Below are 21,132 nucleotides of genomic sequence, written 5' to 3' on the forward strand. Positions count from 1 at the left end.
GGAGCAATCCCTTGCTCTTTACAACCAGAGTGCATGGAATTGAAGGTTGGGTGACCTTTATACATCAAGTCCAACACCAGATGAAGTTGGACAAGGATTATGATTGGAACGCTTCCCCCCATTTTCAGACAAAGATGAGCAGAGACTTCAAACTGAAGCCAGCGATTCAATAATCGTTTCAATGAAGTCAGCTCTCAGCTCCCTATCCAGATTGAAGACCAAGATCAACGTATATAGTGTATAGAGGAGGATAAATACTCAGTCCGTTGTTCCTTAGTTGTTTATGCAATCAGTTTAGACAACGTAGTGGCCAATCAATTAATAGACCTTGGAAGCACTGTCTACTGGTAGCTATTCTTTCACACGAGGAGCCACACGATCTATTTTAGGCTATCACTGCTATTTTGATTCTCATGTGATGCTCACAGAAGGATCACCTGTACAGGCAGTTTTTACAGATATGTAGGAGGAGAAACTGTCCTGCGTATAAAGACATGTTACCCCCTCGGGAGTACTCTGGTCACTTTTAAAGAACAGAAGTATGAGGGAAATGATTTTGAAGAGATTTGTGCTATATAATATACGATCATCTGCCTCTCTCCTGAATGTGTCACGTAGAGGGAACCCCAATTCCACTAGAGAATCATGAAGCACTTCACTAGATGCATCAGTGAAGTACACTCCAGAGACATGAACTTTTCTTATATTGCATTAAGATCTCCATCTTGCTGTTGGACTAAGTGAGGACGAGATCTTCACTTCAATCACATGAAAACCAAGTACTTATGGAAGTCCTTTCATCTCTGTCACTATACTATTTTAACTACAGTCCTATTATAAGTCTAAATATGATCTGCTGAAGCGAATTGTTATTAGGATAAAACATCCGTGCACTTTTCCTTTCAGAATTCCAAGATATGCACTTAGTTCGATAGCTTTACCTAAAACAAACCCTTTATCGTCTGACCTAATTATCACAAAATCGAACAGCAGCGAATTGAATTAAGCAGTGACAGTAGACCAGAAAAGTTCAAAAGCTTGTGAACAGAGTGACCATCTCTCCACATTACCAAACCGCCAAAAGCTCAAACCTCCCAAAATCTTCCAGAATCGCACTCAAACACAAGGATTTCCATTCCGTCCTCCACAATCACTGAACAAAAACCAAGACTTGGAATCATCACTCCAGTCCATTGCTTTCCCCATCACTTCCCGATTTCATTCCATTCCACTGTACCAAACCCGACATAATAGTCCAACAGAAAACCTCTCGGCATCAGTGACCACAAGCTCAAACCACCCAAAAAAGAAATTCCAGAATCGCACTCAAAACCAAACAGGGACCAAGCCAAAGCGACGCAATGAAGCTAAAGGACGGACCTTGATGTGAAGCGTGCCTCCCAAGAACTCGCTCCTGTCCCTCAATCGGTTGCCGTCGCCGTTGCAGTCCCTGCCGCCGTCGCCGTCCCTGCCGCCGTCGCCGTTGCACCTCCAAGCCGACCAAGAGGAGACACGAGACGAGAGGAGAGGGCCAGAGTCGAGAAAGAATAAACCCTACAGTCGGGACTAACGGGACGGGAGAGAATAAACCGAACCGATAAAAGAGATTTTATCGGTTTATGGTTCGGTTCGGTTCGGTTAACCGATAAAAACCGAACCGATAAAAGAGATTTCGGTTTTTAACAAGAACCGAACAAGCCCGAACCGAACCGAAAAAAAACCGATTTTTTCGGTTCGGTTCGGTTCGGTTCGGTTCGGTTTTCGGTTCGGTTCTTGACACCCCTAATAATAACTTCCGAGTAATTTGGGGATCAAGGGAACTATAGTTGATTTTTGTGGACTCTAGCAAATTACTCACTAGGCTGGAGTTTAGGCTAGGAGCTCCTAAAACTATTATGATCAGAATCGATCTACCACCCCCTCCCCCCCAAAAAAAAGAAAAAAGAAAAAGAAATTTAACTAGAATTCATCTTAGAAATTTGACACGAGGTTATCACTTGATAAGAAATGTTTTTATCTATGAAAACGCATAAGAGTCGATCCTTGATCTTCAGATTAGCAATAATCCTTTCGCTAGTATTACAGAGCATATTTTCATTCAAAAAGTTTGGATATTCTTCTATTTCATTGGTACAAGAGAGTTGATCGAAGGGCCTACTTCGCCGCATGAGATTTCCAAAGGCGTATGAGGTCTTTTTAGCATGAAAAATCCGCTTTTTCGACATGTTTTGAGCCATTCTTTCTAGCTTGACCCTAACGTCACTTTTGCGATGGCAAGTTTTTTTCTCCGCTAACATATTTCACGATGAGAAGCCTTAAATTCTGCCCGGCTGAAACTAGGAAAGAAATAAAAATAGAGACAAGACTGGCCATTTTGGGCCTAGGATAGGATTGGATAATGAATAAAATCAGAAGAGCAAAATTAGTATTCCACAATAGGCGCATCACAACGTCAAGTTTGCTTAGCAGGTGCAAGGCTCTTATGGTGGATGGGGATCATCGTTACGATGGCCTCGCCACAATGCCTTATGCACCAACGAGCATTGTGATTTTTTTAATCTGATGGAGCGATGCGTGCCCTTGTATTAACAGAGATGGATCAATCGAATTTATGTACATGTTGGTCATTTATGAAGCAGTTTCTTCACAAACACGAACCCCACTCCATTGTAGTTTTATTAACACCGTGATTCAACCTTCATTAGAAGAGTCGTGACTTTAATTCAAAAGTTATATTTTGTAAATGAAATAGAGTGCGTTTTCATGTATAATCATAGTCTTTTTGAACATAGACGTTTATTCATGGGGTGTTGTGTCTTTCGATCTAAGAAAAAGGAATATTTATGTTTAGTAATATGATAGAGATTACCTGTTCAAAAAAGATTGCTACTTTAAAGAGGTGCCATTTACATCTTTGGAAATTTATGAATACTCTGACTTTTGTGCAATATTTTTAGTTACCATTTGCACGCAACTCTTCAAGTTCTTTTCTTCCCTGTTCTCTACGACTCCCCATTCTAGATCTTTGTGATTACATATGAAGACAACTGAAGAACAGAGAGTCCATCAGATTTTCGACTCGAGTATATATTCAAAATCTGAAGTGGTTCATTAGAATTCGGGAGTACGAAGTCCACAGCTATTGCACCAGGTAAGATGGAACTCTACTCTAAATTTGGACAATTTAATTTCATCTTACCTATAATTCATGTCGAAATCATATAGACCTATTAGACACATCAGACAAAGTAAAAACATATATTAACAAATAAGTTTGGATAACACATGTTTGACATATATAAATTCCATTTCAGTTACATCCAGGACATATGCATGAAAGAAAAGTTCGGGGTTTTTTTATGACAAAAAGAAATGGGGATGTTTATGTTACAATGGGCAAATATAGGGATTTTAGTGATACCAAAAAAGATTGGGGTATTTGTACTATAATGGACATAATTTGAGGTTTTTGTGGTATTAATCCTAAAAGCATTATAATAGCTTATATTAAATTCAAATTAAACTAAAAATTTCAGATTTCTTTCTAAGCAAATTAGAAATTACCTAGGACATTAATGTAGAGATAGACTTTGTTCCCTGAATTCTATATAAAAAATGAAATTATTAATTAGGAACATGGATAATAGCATTTAGAAAGGAAAAAAAAGAAAAGAAAGCGAGAATACTTTGGTTGTTGCCTAATTTGGTAGATATTATATTTGTCATAATTTTCAAGAACCTTCATGGAGATTGTGGATGAGCTTTTCGAGCCGAATTAATCCAGTCGAAATATAGAGTTTAAAAAAGTTGTGGAAGAAGACATTTTGATTGTGGGAATATCATTACCCCATAGCTTATTAATATCATCATCATCATCATCATCATCATTATTATTACATGATTGGTGTGTCCGGCAGTATTCTCTCATCATGACCAACCACATAATTATAGAATCACTCACGTTTGTCTTGAAACATTGACTTATAATGATTGGGTTGGCCTATGACTAAGAATTACAACTGGGCTTGCGCTTGACAGATTGAACTGCAATCTTAAGAAATGAAAGGGTTCAAATAGGCCCTTGCGGTCATTTCGAGTTGCAACTTTGGTCTCTGCATCATAAAAAAGGGTGAAAAGTGGCGACCGGCGTCCGACTCCCTAAGCCTCACTCGGGAGTTCCTCGCCCGGAGTGATCGGTTCGAGGCATGGCTAGGGCAATAACTTATATTGCAAACGGCCAAAAGGGTATTGTTCAGCATGGGGCATTGGGAAATAGAATCGTTTCTTGAGTGTTATTAGGGGTGTCTTCTTCTCAATACATAAGTCGGTTCTTTAGATCCGTCCATCAATTATGCAATGCCTACGGAAAAAAGAGGTTATTCCATACAAAAACATATATTCTGAGTCAGGCCATCTCCACAGCCCAATTGCATTAATAAAGCTAGAAAATGGTATGTTCCATATATTCAAAGAAATGATTAGAATTGGTTTTCAGCATCATTAATGAATGATCAAGAGTAAAGTGGTTCTTAAAGTGAGAACCAAAGTGATCATGCAAAGGATCATCTCAAGGCTTGCGCGCGACCCTACGCGAGGCATTAACGAGGTCGCATGATCTTGCCAAAGGAGCCTCTTGATAAAGCATTGGCGTTAAGCAACCACCGTCATCTCTCTCTCCCTCTCCACCCCCTTCCCCCTATCATTTCATTTTTTAGTTAGGTACAATTCCAAAACTCAACCTTTTTTTTATTTTTTATTTTTCTAATGTCTATCTTATTCTAGCTCTTATTTCTTTCTCAGATTTTTACTCTATCTCTTCACAAAGTATGAGAGTTGAATTTCACATATGAAACTAAAAATGTCTACCCCCACTCAATTCCCTTAAACACTAGGTTGAATGCTCTAGTTGTAGATTAGGGACGATGTTATATATTGGACTAAAGTTTCAAAAAAAATTTGCGTAATTATTCCCATAACAAACTATCAACATCACCAAAAATCACATCTTTGATCTCTCTTCATTAATTTTTTTCTCATCTTGGACCTCTCATGAAATTCAAGGGAAGTTCGGAAGGAGTCACAAGTGGATATTTCATCTTGCGCTTAGGTGGCTTTGTTGTAATTTAGAAGTGACCTTGCCTTAACCCATACGTAATACAGTGGGGGCAAATATCACTTTCGGAAAAGTGATTACGATTCAAAGTGATCTGTTTTCATACGCCCAACAATTTATTCGCGATTCCACGACACAAAGTACTTTGGAAAAATCTCACCAAGCATCAAAGTTTCCCCAAATGCACTCAATAACTTTGAATAAGTGATCTCTCTCTCTCTCTCACGCAAGGTCTTGAGAAGACCAGAATGATCGTAACCGCGTCGTGGAAAGACAATGCTCTAGCTAGGGTTATAGAGAAAGAACATTTGACAAAATTGGAACCGGAAATGGTGGAGACCAAGAAGTCATGCTGTGCACACCGTCTGTACCGTCGTTTTGGTGGACCTTTGAACGCCAAAAGTAGAGCCACGATCCCAAGAAAATCAAGGACAGCATGTTGAAGCGATCTTCCTTTTTCATTTCGATGTATCCAGCTCGTCCTAATCAAGGATTTCTTTTGGCCATAGAAAACAAGGAACTTTGACATTCCACATTGTCGGGAAAATATCGGGGCATTTATTTAATCATACTTCCGGCCTTTGGTCAATGGAGTACCCAGAAAAACAACGTGGCATTGACGCAGCTTCCTTGCCTGGAAACAACGTCGTTGTCTCCTCTCCTCTTTCCTAAGCAGGCCTATCTTGTCCCCCGAGCATCGTCGCTTGTCTCTCGAGCATGTCTTCTCCTCCAGCATGTCTTACCACCCTTGCTGCTCCGCCACGCCCGCACATGCTCGCCTTTAACAACCCGTGGTCGTGGACCTTCCTGTCTTGCTGTCACGTTCATTAGTCTTATCTCTTTTCGATTTGGAGGTCCACGACCCTGAATCCGAGGACCCAGGTCAAGCACGCACAGCGAGCATTAGTCTCTCTCTTTTTAATTTGGAGGTCCATGACCCCGAATCCTTGGACCCAGGTCAAGCACGCAAAGCGAGATATAGAAAAGGGCGCCGGGGGTGGGGGTGGGGAGGGGTTGGGGATACGGTAGAGCTTGAGGTACTTTGGTTCTGGGAGCCTAACTCGGTTGGTGTTGCTAATGTGTCCATATTTAATGTTGATAAACTTAAGATGTGACTTCACTATTTAGATGCAGAATATCCCAATTCTTTACTTTATGTAACTTTATCTATAGCTTGATAACTTCTTTGGGAACTGAAACTGGATTGTTGTGCTCGAAACACTCTTCGTTAACCTCTCTGGCTGGTAGAACTCGAGAACCTTTTTGTACAACAATAAAAGAAGAAGAAGAAGAAGAAGAAACATAATTGGAAGGGCATTCAATAAAATATTCTCAAAAGAGATTAGTAGGGCAAAAGGTACATAAGAAACATAACATTGAAATTAAGAAACGAACTCTCAGAAGCAAACACACTCGGAATCCACTCTCAGTGACGAGCAAATTTCTCATTCCCACCATAGTATATGTTTCGTAATTCACAACAAGGTTAGTAGAGGCCCACTAAACCGTTCAAGCCTCAATTTTTTTTTTCCTAATCGCCAACAGAGGAGATTAAGTTCAAGGATGATGCTTTTGGGTGTAGATATAGTCGATGTGAGCAGCCAGAGTCCTCCTCAACAAGCATTCTTCTTCGCCAACTCCTTTGCAGCTCTCATCCATCAAGTCAACGTCGTGCTTCGTTTCCACGCCCTGTAAGATAGAGAAGACAGATGTACATGACAAAACTTACCGACATAAATGTTTGAGTGCACACACGACTGATTGCTTTAAAAGTTTAAGCTGTTATCGAATAACAACTTGAATGAAAACTTTCAGAGGTCGAAACTTTAGGATTCGGGCTAAATTGGTTATATGATCTAATGTAAATAAATGACCCACCGCACGTTGAGCCTGGACTGGAGTAACATCGAGAAACACTGGCTCGGGGCGAGCAAAGCAGGATGAGATCGCGCAGAGGAGGAGGAGAGACGTCAAGAAAAGGGTTGTTATCTTGGCCATCTTTGCCGTCTTTCTTGATGATGAACAGCAGGGAGTGACGGTTTATATAGATAGGGAGAGGTGGATAGAGCGGATGGTTAAAGTTGACTAAAGTATGTGTGAACCTGAGTATGTGTGAACCTGAGTAGCTTGAGTCATCATTGAGGTAGACTGTGACATAGAGAATTTCGGTGGGGACGAATCGAAGATGCTTAGAGAAATCAAATGCGTTCTATTATGAGGAGCAACCAGAATGAATCAAAGTTCAAAAGAGGAACGCAAACAGAGATATTGGGATAAGTATTGGGTAGATGAGTGCGTTAAGTCTCCGCTTTCACGGCAGGAGATTGCAGATGGCAAAACGAAAGAGTAATTTCAGTTTTAGAGAGATGCGTCAGATTGAAAGAGGTATATCCATAAGTTGGTCATTGTACATACATTAACACGTAATAACAATGTACCACATCACTTAGTATACTGATTTTGTATATCGATTATGGAATATTTAGCAAATTTTTTTAAGAAAGGTATGCTTATACTTGTTTTGTCATGATTTGACATGGCTGTGTCAATGACAAACGGTATTATATGGGGTTGCTTGATATTAGTTCATACATTTGAAAGATGGAGTATAATATGACAACAGCCATTTCTTTCTGTCCAGTAGAAGCCAAAAGAGAGTGCTTCTAGAGGATAACTACATTTTACTAGGGTTTAAAATCTTTTTTTTTTTTTTTTATCAACAACAAACTTCAAGAGAGTGTGTTCAAGAATTTCTTAACTCGTAAATTGGAAATCGCTCATTTAAGTTTTACAAAGTGTATGCTAATTGCTCTAGATTGGGCCAACTGCATAGGTAAAAGTTCTGAACTTAATCAGTTCATGACTTTGTAGGGTGTTTCATGAGCCCTTTAGATAGATGGATCTCTACAATCGTGCCCTAAATTCTCATAAAGAAAAAAAATGAAGTTTGTTTTGTTCGGCCACGACTAATCTGGACAATACTTATCGATAATATAAAAAGATTAAGTGAAGACGAAAAAGAATGATAGCAATGACTGAATTCCCTTTCTTCTGCCGACGCATATGAATAAAGGAAGATCATGTGAACCGATGGTCATAGATTTTAGGCTTGTTTTATATCACCCTTTTTTCCTGTATTGACCAAGTGCAAGTAACCGTATTATAGGAATGTTGCGGATTCTGCGGCCTAAAAATATTAGAAAAATGCTGCTAAACAAATGAATGTCTATTTATATTAATTAACTAACATTTGTCTTCTACTTGATTTATAAAGTCTTTACATTCAGTCATTAGTATTGGTCAAGATATCATCCGATATAAATCAGAAATGCTTTAATAAAATCTCTAATACTATATGAATTTATGTCACGGCCAGTGGAGAATAAACTTTAGTAAAGTATCATTGATTTGGAAAACAAGTTAGTTCTGATCATTAATCTTTAAATGTCTCATAGAATGAACTTATGCGCTAGTCGTGTGTGAACTTTTGGAACATCTTTCCGTCCGTTGTAGACTTTTGCTGTACCGAGTTTCATGTTTTCTCTAATTAAGAAAACAAAGGATGAGAAGGGGCGACCCACACAATTACCCCTCCAGCTATCACCAGAAGGATCTCACAAATGTTGTGAAATGTTATGTTTAGACCTAAACTATTTAGGCCAGCCCTGTAGGTTTATGAGTCAGTCACCATAGTCCCACCGACGCTAATTCCCACCGATGCCAATTTAGTCAATTAATCGTTGCATGAGGACCGAATTTCGAAAACAAGAACCGAAGAGAATTTCGACGCGTCACCTTCACTTACTCTTTCTGTCTGCCTGTGAAACCCAGGGAGGATAGAGTGGAAACTAGGTTGTCTCTGTCTTTGTTCTTTATTGGGCGACCGAAAACCAAGTTAGCATTGTTCTAGAATTTCCTAGAAAGACAAGACGTCCATCTCGAGCTCCATAGACTTTTTCGGCCTATAGTTTAAGTTCACCACGACATGTGATGTGATTTCATCAATCGTAGTCACTTGGTGGTGGCTAATTAATGGATGGTTTGAAGAATTTTTGTTAGGCCACTTATGATTTAACTGTTTGTCCAATGACTTTGTTCTTGGTAATCCAATTGGGAGGCTTGGGAGAGGACATCTATGCCATTAGAAATTTTGTAGATAATTTGGTCTAAGTGCTTGCTATATATCATTTGATGTTGGGGGAAATTCTTGCTTGAAATTATTGTGATCACATGGGGGTAGATTGGACCAATGCCAGGCTAAGACTTTGAGTCCATGGCTCTTAATTAGTCCACTTACGCTTACACTAAGTTTTGTTGGTCCGGTAACAACTTAGTATATTCAAGACTTCCCATTGCTTTCAATTAAAAAAAAGAAAAACACACATTAAAATTAATGTCTTGAATTTGAATGCAATTGATCAAGGCCCAAGTAAAGTGGGAAAATCACCAAGACAATTGCAAATCTATTATAATTTTCTAATTCAGTCTCAAACCTATTATTTTCTGGCCAATTCAGTCCTAAACCTTTTTGTAATTGTGCTAATTTAGTTTATTCTTGATAGGCTAAGGTTGACATCAATGCCAGCTATTTGGCGATCTTTGATATAGCAATTTCTTTTAATAATATTTTATTTTTTGAGTTTTTTAATTAATTATTTTTTTCTTTCTTCTTTGTCGTCGGACCCGGCTACAACTAGCTAGAGGCTAAGGTGGTAGGTCTTGCCATCACAGCGAGCTCACCCTTGCCATTATCATGCTAGGTGAGGTCTCACCTAGCCATGGCAGGGGCAAGCCTCATCGTTGAGGCGTTGGGTGAGCTTGCCTACGACAATGTGGTGCTTAGCGAGCTTGCCCTTGTTGTTGCAACACTGGACGAGGTCTTGTCTAGCCATGGTGAGGGTGAGCTCGTCCACGATGGTGAGGCCTTGCCAACCATAGCCTCCGGCGACTAGCCAAAAGAAGAAGAAAAAAGAGAAAAAAAAGAAAAAAAAAAAAAAAAGAAAAAAGAAAAAAATTATTAACAAGTGCCACGTCACCATTGGCCGATCGAACCAGAGAAGAAGAAGAAAGAAAAATAATTAATAACAAATAAAATAAAATATTAGTCGGCGTCGGTTGGCATTTATGTCAAGAACGATCGGTCAAATTTGATCGAATAGACCTGAATTAGTACAAAATATTTTTAATTGAATTGACAAAAAAATGGATTTATAATTGAATTGAAAAAATTGCAATAGATTAGGACTCTTTTAGTAATTTTCTTCAACTGACATTGATATGCGAGAATGACCACCAATGCTATAGCGACAACTATCCAGCAGATCGGAATTGGTCGTCGGGTCATGCGTTGTCCGGTATCCAAGCTGGAGGTGGGTCCCTATGTCCACCCGGCTGACGTCCTGGCTTCGCAAAGCTTTGGCCGGGTGTATAAGCCCACTTCTGATAGTTGACCAAACATACGCGGGATTAACTATTAATTGTGTTTGGACCTAACTTCTCCATTAACCTTTAGAACCATTAAGAGGGTTTGTAAGAGTCTTTCGTGATATTAAGAGAGATTCTGTTAGAACTCTAGTGAAGGGCTTGTTTGTGAGATTATTGAGTGTTAATCAGAACCTAAATGTTAATGGCATTTGATTGATCCATCGAGTTGCCATAATCTATTTTTTGTTTTTGGGCATATTAATCCGCTTAGAGAAATTGCCGGTCAATAAAGTTGTGCTTTAGTTTCTATACACTCTGCTCCCCCTCCTCCCACCCTTTTTTTTTTTTTTTTAATATGTCTCTTTTTCTCTTTAGCAATTCTGAGAGACTCCCGCTAGTACATGAAACTACTACGTGAGAAAGTAGGATAAGGCAAATAATACCTTAAGAACAGTGATTATCATCATGTATCAAAGCATTAGCTGCTGTTTTGTCTTCATTGACAATTAAAGTTCCCCAACACTTTCTACATCCCGCAGGATGGAGCCAGCTTTCATCACAATTGAGCCAGTGCTCCATTGTCTTAGACGTAGGCCAAGTGACACTAGCTCGAAGCTAGGACCATCAAGGAGCGAATCAGATCTGGTTAGTCCGAAGAGGGCGGAGCCAAATTTTGCTCCGTTTCGACGGAGTGAGTTGCGTTTGACTCGGTCATTGAAGAGAGAGAGAGAGAGAGAGAGAGGTGGCGTCTCATAATGGTGATCTGGATCAGCGGTGGAGAAGTGGCGGTGGTGTGGCTAGGTCATGATGGATGCTGATATGCACAAAGATAGATTGTGAGATGAGGTGGCGGTGCCGTGACGAGAGAAGGCGCAGAAAAGAGAGAAGAAAAGTCTCAGAGGGAAGTAACAGAGGAGTGGATTTGGTGTTTGACAGAAAATGTACACATTCCACATTTATGAGAATTTTCGACATCTCTCTCGGGAAGTGAGAGAGAAATGAATTTACTTTTTTTTTTTTTTAATTTGTAATACTCTAAGTCTCTCTGATTTTTATTCACTTTTTTTTTTTTTAATTTATAGAAAGTGAGAGTCGAACCCCATAACTCCACCTAGTATTTGAGATTGATAAAATCCATTTTCTTTTTCCTAATCGCCAACAAAGGAAATTAAGTTCAAGGATGATGCTTTTGGGTGTAGATATAGTCGATGTGGGCAGCTAAAGTCCTCCTCACCAAGCATTCTTCTTCCCCAACACCTTTGCAGCTGTCGTCCAACAACTCATCATCACGCTTCGTTTCAACACCCTGCAAAATAGAGAATACAAAACGCCTAAGACGGAATTTACCCACACAAATGTTCAGATGCACACATGACTGATTGTTCTAAAACGTTTAATTTGTTACGTAATAGCAATAACTGGAATAAAAACTTTGACAGGTCGAGCCTTGAAAACTCAGGCCAATAGGGTTATTAAAATCCATTTCTCAACTTATATTTAATCGATCGACTTATTATATGGGTTGGTCATATTTAATTTATGGATCACAAATGAGTCCATAATAGTAAACTCAAAATATTATTCATGTTGAATGAGTTGTATTTTATAAACTCAATCCATTTATATACTATTCACTCTCTCTCATCCTCACTCAATCTCATACTCAATCACTCCAAAATTCCACCTTCATTTGGGTAAGAGTTTTTTTTTTTAATTAGATTAAATACGAAAGTGTTTTAGTGATATATGTTAGGTCCAATATGAGTTGATAGATTTAAATTGCATAGGAAAATAGGTTGAAATGGGCTAAACGAGTCAATTTGAATTAGTTGAGAAGTCACAATTCCCATGACACGCGTCTGCCCCAGATGCACCTCTGCTGAGCCATCTTCTCTGCAGGTTTGGTAAAATAAAAGTTAGATTAGAGCCAATTCTATTAAGTGATACAAATAGCAAGATGGAAAAGGAAAATCAAAGTAAAACAAGCACATCAAGCTATTTAACCCTAAAGTTATCAGACAAAGAAACTTGAAAGTGAACACAACTATAGACTTATGCTACATGGACTCCGAACAAACAAATGTGAAAGATTTTTAGCCGAAGGAACAAGTGTACTTGTTTATTCATAATCAGCATCACATCCATAAACAATCATCTCCACATGTAAACACGGCAACCATACCCGTACCGCCTACAAAGACAAACCGCAGCGATGCATCAAGTCCCCCCATTAGACCATAAACACTGAAGTGAGTCACGAGTCTAAACCATGTTAGCATATTAAGGCCTGTCGATTTGTGTTCACTAGTTGAATTTGAGTCCATGAAATATTGTTCATCACAAAGCATCATTCTTTGTATAGAGTACGTGTGCCAAAATCATGATTTATGTTAAACTCATCTGCTTTCGTATGAATTTTGCGTTTATCAATATACGGTCCAGTAAAAGTGTCCGCTTGTGTGAATTACTACTACTGAAAAACCGAGACAGCATGCCAACACCGATAGACACAGCACACTTCTCTACGAGGGGAGAAAAGTCGCTTGCCAATTGAGAAATACTTTGCCAATATCCCGCTCACATTGCTTCGACACGCCGAAAGGAGCAAGCTTTGCAGAGAAGAGAGGCTGCAACTTACTTGCCAAAGTTGATGCTCAGCTTGCGATAGTCGTAGACGTTCCGGCCATCGACCCTGAGGCCGGAGACCAAAGCGCTTTCTATGAACTTCTTCTCGTTAACGGTCATCCGCCATGTGTTCGCCAGCCTCTGCTCCATTCTTCACGAGCATAAATCAGGGGCCGCCGGAAGAGGACGCCGAAGGGGCGGAGGGGCCGGGAGACTGAGGCGAGCGCTGCCGAGGGCCGGAGCGCTTGGGTGGACGAGACGGACGGCGGCGGCACAGCGGAAGCGACGGTATCGGCGATGGGGACGACGGCGAGCCTCTGGTTCGAGCTACTTGACAGCAACCTCGAGGTCCGGTCGATGCCGACCTTGGGCGCGGCGGCGGCGGCCGTCAACGATTCGGCTCTCGGATTACGGGGGAAAAGGCTTTCGGATTTTGAAACGGAGTAGATTTGGCTCAAAGGAAAATCGAACTAGGGTTTATTCAGGGTACAACGGGCAAAAACACTCTTCTTCGACAATTTTTATTTCGATTGGACTAATTTGCCCTTCACAATTCATCCACAATCTCTAGAATATAAATAAAAATACCTTGTAAAAGATTGAGCAATAATCAAGGGGCAAATACGAAAAAAAAGAAATCCATAATATGCCCACTATGACACAAATATCCCAAACTTTCTTGTGTTACAAAAAAACCCTAAATTTCTCATGCTGTGACACAAATACCCATAGAGGTTCGAATTTTCACATTTTGAGGGGGTTGGGATGGGGATGAATTAGTTTCGGGAGTTGGTTTCGACTCCCACACCCTGTAAGGAGGCATGACAAAATTCGAGAGTGAGAATTAGAGTAAGAGTAGAGTATGACCGACAAAAAAAAAAAACACAAATACTCATAACTTTTTTTTTATACATATGTGGCATTTTATTGAGGGTATATTTATTATACTTGATATAAGTTTAGATTTTTTTATGAGAGACAAAAAAGTGTTTGGATATTTTTGTCATAATAGATAAGTTTAGAATTTTAGAGTTCATTTAGTAACTATTTTATTATCAAGAATAATTTTTACTAAAAATAGTTTTATTTTTATTTTATTCCATAAATAAGTTTTTGATCATTTGAAAGTATTTGTAATTGCATAAAATTTCTATTTTTGAAAGAGAATTGTATTTGGTACAACTCTTAAATTTTTTTGACTTAGAATTTCTTTTAAAATTTTATTATATTTTTATATTTTTATCTTATATTTTTCTTTTTCTTTTTCTTTTTCTTTTAGCCGATTGTTGACCTCCACCGTGGTTGGTGCTCACCTTGGCTGGATGAGGCTACAACTTGCCAAGCCACCACGAGGTTGGTATTGCTCGGCTATGGGGAGGTTAAGCCTCACCTAGCAATAGTAAGGCTTTGCTTGACGAGCTTGGCCTCGTTAAGAGCCAACGACGCTCCAACAAGATTACCAGCTATCGTCCGACCATGGTCGAGGTCAACGACTAGCTAAGGAAAAAAGAACAAAGAAAAAAAAAAAGCTTTGATTCTAGAATTGTCTTTAGGAAAAAAAAAAAGTAACTTTTTTTCCCTTCTTGATAATGTTTCAAATCTATTCTGAAACAAATTTGTTCTCGAGAATAAAAAAGTTATCAAAATTTTTTTTGTTCTTTTTTTGTTTTGGGGAATAAAAGCATGAAAATAGACATTGTTTGACACGATATCAAATATACCGTTAGTAATAAAAAAAAAGTTTAAGGTATTTATGTTAAATTAGATATAATTTGGGATTTTTCATGGTATTAACTCATAATCAAGTAAATTTAACCTTACTTGTTTTTCATTTATTTTTTCCTTCCTTGACAAAAATTAACTTCACTTTATTTGTTATATATGAACACTTACCTTTTATTGAGTCTAGAATTGAACAAATCATATTAAAAGAAGATATCTTCAAAAGTATTCTTGGATAATATAGCTTATTTTGAAAATAATTTATGATAGTAACATTAAGGAATTAGATTTAATTTATATAAATCTTTAATGTAGATAAAACTAAAGTAAAACAAGCGATCTTGTTTATAAGTAGATTATTTGTAATTTGAATTAGAGCTTACTTCGTTTTCTTTTATAGAGGTATAAATAAAACTTGATATAAATAAATATCACTTTTTTTTTTTGTTGATTAATGATCAAATAAACAATATGTATCTTAGTAAACTGAAATCAAAATCAAATAAGGTAATAACATATCTTATTACCAAATAAGTTTTCCAAACTTATGCAGGTTTAACATACATACCCTATATCTCAGTTCTATTTATGACATATACATAAAAAAAAGTGGATTTTTTTATGAAAAAAAAAATTGAGATATTTATTTCACAATGATTAATTGTAGAGTTTTTAGTGATATAAAAAATATGGGATATTTGTGTTATAATGGGTATAATTTGCATTTTTTTTGTAAACATTATAATAGCTTATATCAAACTCAAATTAAACTAAAAAAATCAGATTTTTTTTTTTCTAAGCAAGTTAGAAATTACCTAGGATATTAATGTAGAGATAGACCTTGTTCCCTGAATTCTATATAAAATTGATTTTATTAATCAGGAAAATGGATAATAGCATTTAGCAAGAAGAAAAATAGAAGCAAGAGGGACTATTTGGTTGTTGTCTAATTTCGTAGATATTATTTTTGTCATAATTTTCAAGAACCTTCATGGATATTGTGGATGAGCTTTTCAGGATGAATTAATCCAATCGAAATATAGAGTTTTACAAAGTTATGGAAGACGACATTTTGATTGTGGGAATATCATTACCCCATAGCTTATTATTATTATTTTTAAATGAAGGGTCTATTCGTGTTATAAAATAGAAGTTAAAATTCTCTTTAAATAGAGACAAAAGAGAATGATTGGGTTACTATTTTTTTTTTTTTTACATGATTGGTGTGTCCGGCAGTATTCTCTCATCATGACCAACCACATAGTTATAGAATCACCCACGTTTGTCTTGAAACATCGACTTATATAATGATTGGGTTGGCCTGTGATTAAGAATTACAACTGGGCTTGCGCTCGACAGATTGAACTTCAATCTTAAGAAATGAGGGGGTTCGAATAGGTCCTTGCGGCCATTTCAAGTTGCAACTTTGGTCCCTGCGTCATAAAAAAGGGCAAAAAGTGGCGACCGGCGTCCGACCCCCCTAAGCCTCACTCGGGAGTTCCTCACCCGGAGTGATCGGTTCGAGGCATGGCTAGGGCAATAACTTGTATTGCAAACGGCTAAAAGGGTATCGTTCAGCATGGGGCATTGGGGAAATAGGATCGAGTCTTATTAGGGGTGTCTTCTTCTCAATACATAAGTCGGTTCTTTAGGTCCGTCCATCAATTATGCAATGCCTGCGGAAAATGAGGCTATTCCGTACAAAAACATATATTCTAAGTCAGGCCATCTCCACAGCCCAATTGCATTAATAAAACTAGAAAATGGTATGTTCCATATATATATATATATATATATATATATATATATATATATATATATATATATATATATATATTCAAAGAAATGATTAGAATTGGTTTTCAACATCATTAATGAATGATCAAGAGTAAAGTGGTTCTTAAAGTGAGAACCAAAGCGATCATGCAAAGGATCATCTCAAGGCTTGCGTGCGACCCTATGCAAGGCATTAACGAGGTCACATGATCCTGACAAAGGAGCATCTTGATAGTTGGCATTAAGCAACCGCCGTCATCTCTCTCTCTCTCTCTCCCCCCTCTCCCCCATCGTTTTTAGTTACGTACAATTCCAAAACTCAACTTTTTTTTTTTTTTCTAATGTCTATCTTATTCTAGCTCTTATTTCTTTCTCAAACTTTTACTCTATTTCTTCACAAAGTATGAGAGTCGAATTTCATATATGAAACTAAACATGTCTACCTCACTCAATTCCCTTAAACACTGGGTTGAATGGGTTGAATGCTCTAGTTGTAGATTAGGGATGATGTCATACATTGGACTAAAGTTTCAAAAATAATTTGCTTAATTATTCCCATAACAAACTATTAACATCACCAAAAAACACATCTTTGATCTCTCTTCATTGAATTTTCTCATCTGGGACCTCTCATGAAATTCAAGGGAAGTTCAGAAGGGAGTGACAAGTGGATATTTCATCTTGCGCTTAGGTGGCTTTGTTGTATCTTAGAAGTGACGTTGCCTTAACCCATAGGTAATACAGTGGGGGCAAATATCACTTTCGGAAAAGTGATTACGATTCAAAGTGATTTGTTTTCATACGCCCAACATTTTATTCGCGATTCCACGACACAAAGTACTTTGGAAAAATCTCACCAAGCATCAAAGTTTCCCCAAATGCACTCAATTACTTTGAATAAGTGATCTCTCTCTCTCTCTCTCTCTCTCTCTCTCTCTCTCTCTCTCTCACTCTCTCACACACACACACACACACACGCAAGGTCTTGAGAAGACCAGAATGATCGTAACCGCGTCGTGGAAGGACAATGCTCTAGCTAGGGTTACAGAGAAAGAGCATTTGACAAAATTGGAACCGGAAATGGTGGAGACCAAGAAGTCATGGTGTGCGCACCGTCTGTACCGTCGTTTTGGTGGACCTTTGAACGCCAAAAGCAGAGCCACGATCCCAAGAAAATCAAGGACAGCGTGTTAAAGCGATCTTCCTTTTTTCATTTCGATGTATTCAGCTCGTCCTAATCAAGGATTTCTTTCGGCCATAGAAAACAAGGAACTTTGACATTCCACATTGTCGGGAAAAGATTGGGGAAAAGATTACCTAATCATACTTCTGGCCTTTGGTCAATGGAGTACCCAGAAAAAACAACGTGGCATTGACGCAGCTTCCTTGCCTAGAAACAACGTCGTTGTCTCCTTTCCTCTTTCCTAAGCAGGTCTATCTTGTCCCCCGAGCATCGTCGCTTGTCCCTGGAGCATGTCTTCTCCTCCAGCATGTCTTACCACCCTTGCTGCACCGCCACGCCCACACATTCTCGCCTTTAACAACCCGTGGTCGTGGACCTTCCTGTCTTGCTGTCACGTTCATTAGTCTTATCTCTTTTCGATTTGGAGGTCCATGACCCTGAATCCGAGGACCCAGGTCAAGCACGCACAGCGAGCATTAGTCTATCTCTTTTTGATTTGGAGGTCCATGACCCTGAATCCTTGAACCCAGGTCAAGCACGCACAGCAAGAAGAGAAAAGGGGGCCGGGGGTTGGGGATTTGGTAGAGCTTGAGGTTCTTTGGTTCTGGGAGCCTAACTCGGTTGGTGTTGCTAATGTGTCCATTTTTAAGGTTGATAAATTTAAGATGTGACTTCACTATTTAGATGTAGAAGATCCCGGTTCTTTACTTATGTAACTTTAGCTATAGCTCGATAACTTCTTTGGGAACTGAAACTGCATTGTTGTGCTCGAGACACTCTTGGTTAACCTCTCTCGCTGGTAGAACTCGAGAACCTTATTGTACAACAATAAAAGAAGAAGAAGAGGAAGAAACATAATTGGGAGGGCATTCAATAAAATATTCCAAAAGAGATTAGTAGGGCAAAAGATACACAAGTTTGAAATTAAGCAGACACTCGGAGTCCACTCTCAGTGACGAGCAAATTTCTCATTCCCACCATAGTATATGTTTCGTAATTCACAACAAGGTTAGTAGACGACCACTAAACCGTTCAAGCCTCTAATTTTTTTTTTTTTTTTCCTAATCGCCAACAGAGGAGATTAACTTCAAGGATGATGCTTTTGGGTGTAGATATAGTCGATGTGAGCAGCCAGAGTCCTCCTCAACAAGCATTCTTCTTCGCCAACTCCTTTGCAGCTCTCATCCATCAAGTCAACGTCGTGCTCCGTTTCCACACCCTGTAAGATAGAGAAGACAGATATACACGACAAAACTTACCGACATAAATGTTTGAGTGCACACATGGCTGATTGCTTTAAAAATTTAAGCTGTTCTAGAATAACAACTTGAATGAAAACTTTCAGAGGTCGAAACTTTAGGATTCGGGCTAAAATGATTATATAATATTATAATGTAAATAAATGACCCACCGCACGTTGAGTCTGGACTGGAGTAACATCGAGAAACACTGACTCGGGGCGAGCAAAGCAGGATAAGATCGCGCAGAGGAGGAGAGACGTCAAGAAAAGGGTTGTTATCTTGGCCATCTTTGTCGTCTTTCTTGATGATGAACAGCAGGGAGTGACGGTTTATATAGATAGGGAGAGGTGGATGGAGCGGATGGTTAAAGTTGACTAAAGTATGTGTGAGCCTGAGTAGCTTGAGTCATCATTGAGGTAGACTGTGACATAGAGAATTTCGGTGGGGACGAATCGAAGATGCGTAGAGAAATCAAATGCGTTCTATTATGAGAGAGCAACCAGAATGAATCAAAGTTCAAAAAGAGGAACGCAATCAGAGATATTGGGATAAGTATTGGGTAGATGAGTGCGTTAAGTCTCCGCTTTCACGGCAGGAGATTGCAGATGGCAAAACGAAAGAGTAATTTTAGTTTTAGAGAGATGCGTCAGATTGAAAGAGGTATATACATAAGTCGGTCATTGTACACACATTAACACGTAATAACAATGTACCTCATCACTTAGTACACTGATTTTGTATATCGATTATGGAATATTTAGCAAATTTTTTTAAGAAAGGTGTGCTTATACTTGTTTTATCATGATTTGACATGGCTGTGTCAATGACAAACGGTATTATATGGGGTTGCTTGATATTAGTTCATACATTTGAAAGATGGAGTATAATATGACAACGCCAAAAGAGAGTGCTTCTAGAGGATAACTACATTTTACGAGGGTTTAAAATCATTTTTTTTTATCAACAACAAACTTCAAGAGAGTGTGTTCAAGAATCTCTTAACTCATAAATTGGAAATCACTCATTTAAGTTTCATAAAGTGTATGCTAATTGCTCTGGATCGGGCCAACTGCATAGGTAAAAGTTCTGAACTTCATCAGTTCATGACTTTGTAGGGTGTTTCATGAGCCCTTTAGATAGATGGATCTCTACAATCGTGCCCTAAATTCTCATAAAGAAAAAAAATGAAGTTTGTTTTGTTCGGCCACGACTAATCTGGACAATACTTATCGATAATATAAAAAGATTAAGTGAAGAGGAAAAAGAATGATAGCAATGACCGAATTCCCTTTCTTCTGTCGGCGCATATGAATAAAGGAAGATCATGTGAACCCATGGTCATAGATTTGACGCTTGTTTTATATCACCCTTTTTTCCTGTATTGACCAAGTGCAAGTAACCGTATTATAGGAATGTTGCGGATTCTGCGGCCTAAAAATGTTAGAAAAATGCTGCTAAACAAATGAATGTCTATTTATATTAATTTACTAACCTTTATCTTCTAATTGATTTATAAAGTCTTAGTCTTTACATTCAGTCTTTAGTATTGGTCAAGATATCATCTGATATAAATCTGAAATGCTTTAACAAAATCTCGGATACTATATGAATTTATGTCACCGTCACGGCCAGTGGAGAATAAACTTTAGTAAAGTATCATTGATTTGGAAAACAAGTTAGTTCTGATCATTATTCTTTAAATGTCTCATAGAATGAACTTATGCTATTGTCGCGTGTGAACTTTTGGAACATCTATCCGTCCGTTGTAGACTTTTGCTGTACCGAGTTTCATGTTTTCTCTAATTAAGAAAACAAAGGATGAGAAGGGGCGACCCACACAATTACCCCTCGAGATATCACCAGAAGGATCTCACAAATGTTGTGAAATGTTTTGTTTAGACCTTAACCCTGTAGGTTTATGAGTCAGTCACCATAGTCCCACCGACGCTAATTCCCACCGATGCCAATTTAGTCAATTGTTCGTTGCATGAGGACCGAATTTCGAAAACAAGAACCGAAGAGAATTTCGACGCGTCACCTTCACTTAT

General features: G+C 38.4%; 3 protein-coding genes and 1 long non-coding RNA gene across 4 annotated transcripts in view; all 4 read right to left on the reverse strand.

The window, feature by feature from the left end:
• Positions 1–13,374, reverse strand: part of LOC120287570 (exosome complex component RRP45A-like) — a 28,342-nt gene extending 14,968 nt beyond the window's left edge. Inside the window, exon 1 of the mRNA XM_039300430.1 lies at positions 13,176–13,374. Coding sequence (XP_039156364.1) covers positions 13,176–13,312 — 137 coding nt within the window. The 5' untranslated portion in view covers positions 13,313–13,374. The remainder of the gene's footprint in view (positions 1–13,175) is intronic.
• On the reverse strand, positions 1,037–1,636 carry LOC120287575. The gene is made up of 2 exons (XR_005545700.1): positions 1,381–1,636; positions 1,037–1,231 (listed from the first exon to the last, which is right to left on the reverse strand). It is a non-coding gene; the product is annotated as an uncharacterized LOC120287575 (long non-coding RNA).
• LOC120287573 (phytosulfokines 3-like) lies at positions 6,501–7,240 on the reverse strand. The gene is made up of 2 exons (XM_039300436.1): positions 6,992–7,240; positions 6,501–6,802 (listed from the first exon to the last, which is right to left on the reverse strand). Exons 1-2 carry the CDS (start codon positions 7,109–7,111, stop codon positions 6,671–6,673), a joined length of 252 nt encoding a protein of 83 aa, XP_039156370.1. The 5' UTR covers positions 7,112–7,240; the 3' UTR covers positions 6,501–6,670.
• Positions 13,375–18,748: 5,374 nt separating the features above from the next.
• LOC120287574 (phytosulfokines 3-like) lies at positions 18,749–19,371 on the reverse strand. The gene is made up of 2 exons (XM_039300437.1): positions 19,255–19,371; positions 18,749–19,062 (listed from the first exon to the last, which is right to left on the reverse strand). Exons 1-2 carry the CDS (start codon positions 19,369–19,371, stop codon positions 18,931–18,933), a joined length of 249 nt encoding a protein of 82 aa, XP_039156371.1. The 3' UTR covers positions 18,749–18,930.
• Between the last annotated feature and the right edge of the window lie 1,761 nt (positions 19,372–21,132).

Source organism: Eucalyptus grandis, chromosome 8, assembly GCF_016545825.1.
Source record: "Eucalyptus grandis isolate ANBG69807.140 chromosome 8, ASM1654582v1, whole genome shotgun sequence".
Classification (NCBI taxonomy): Eukaryota; Viridiplantae; Streptophyta; class Magnoliopsida; order Myrtales; family Myrtaceae; genus Eucalyptus; species Eucalyptus grandis.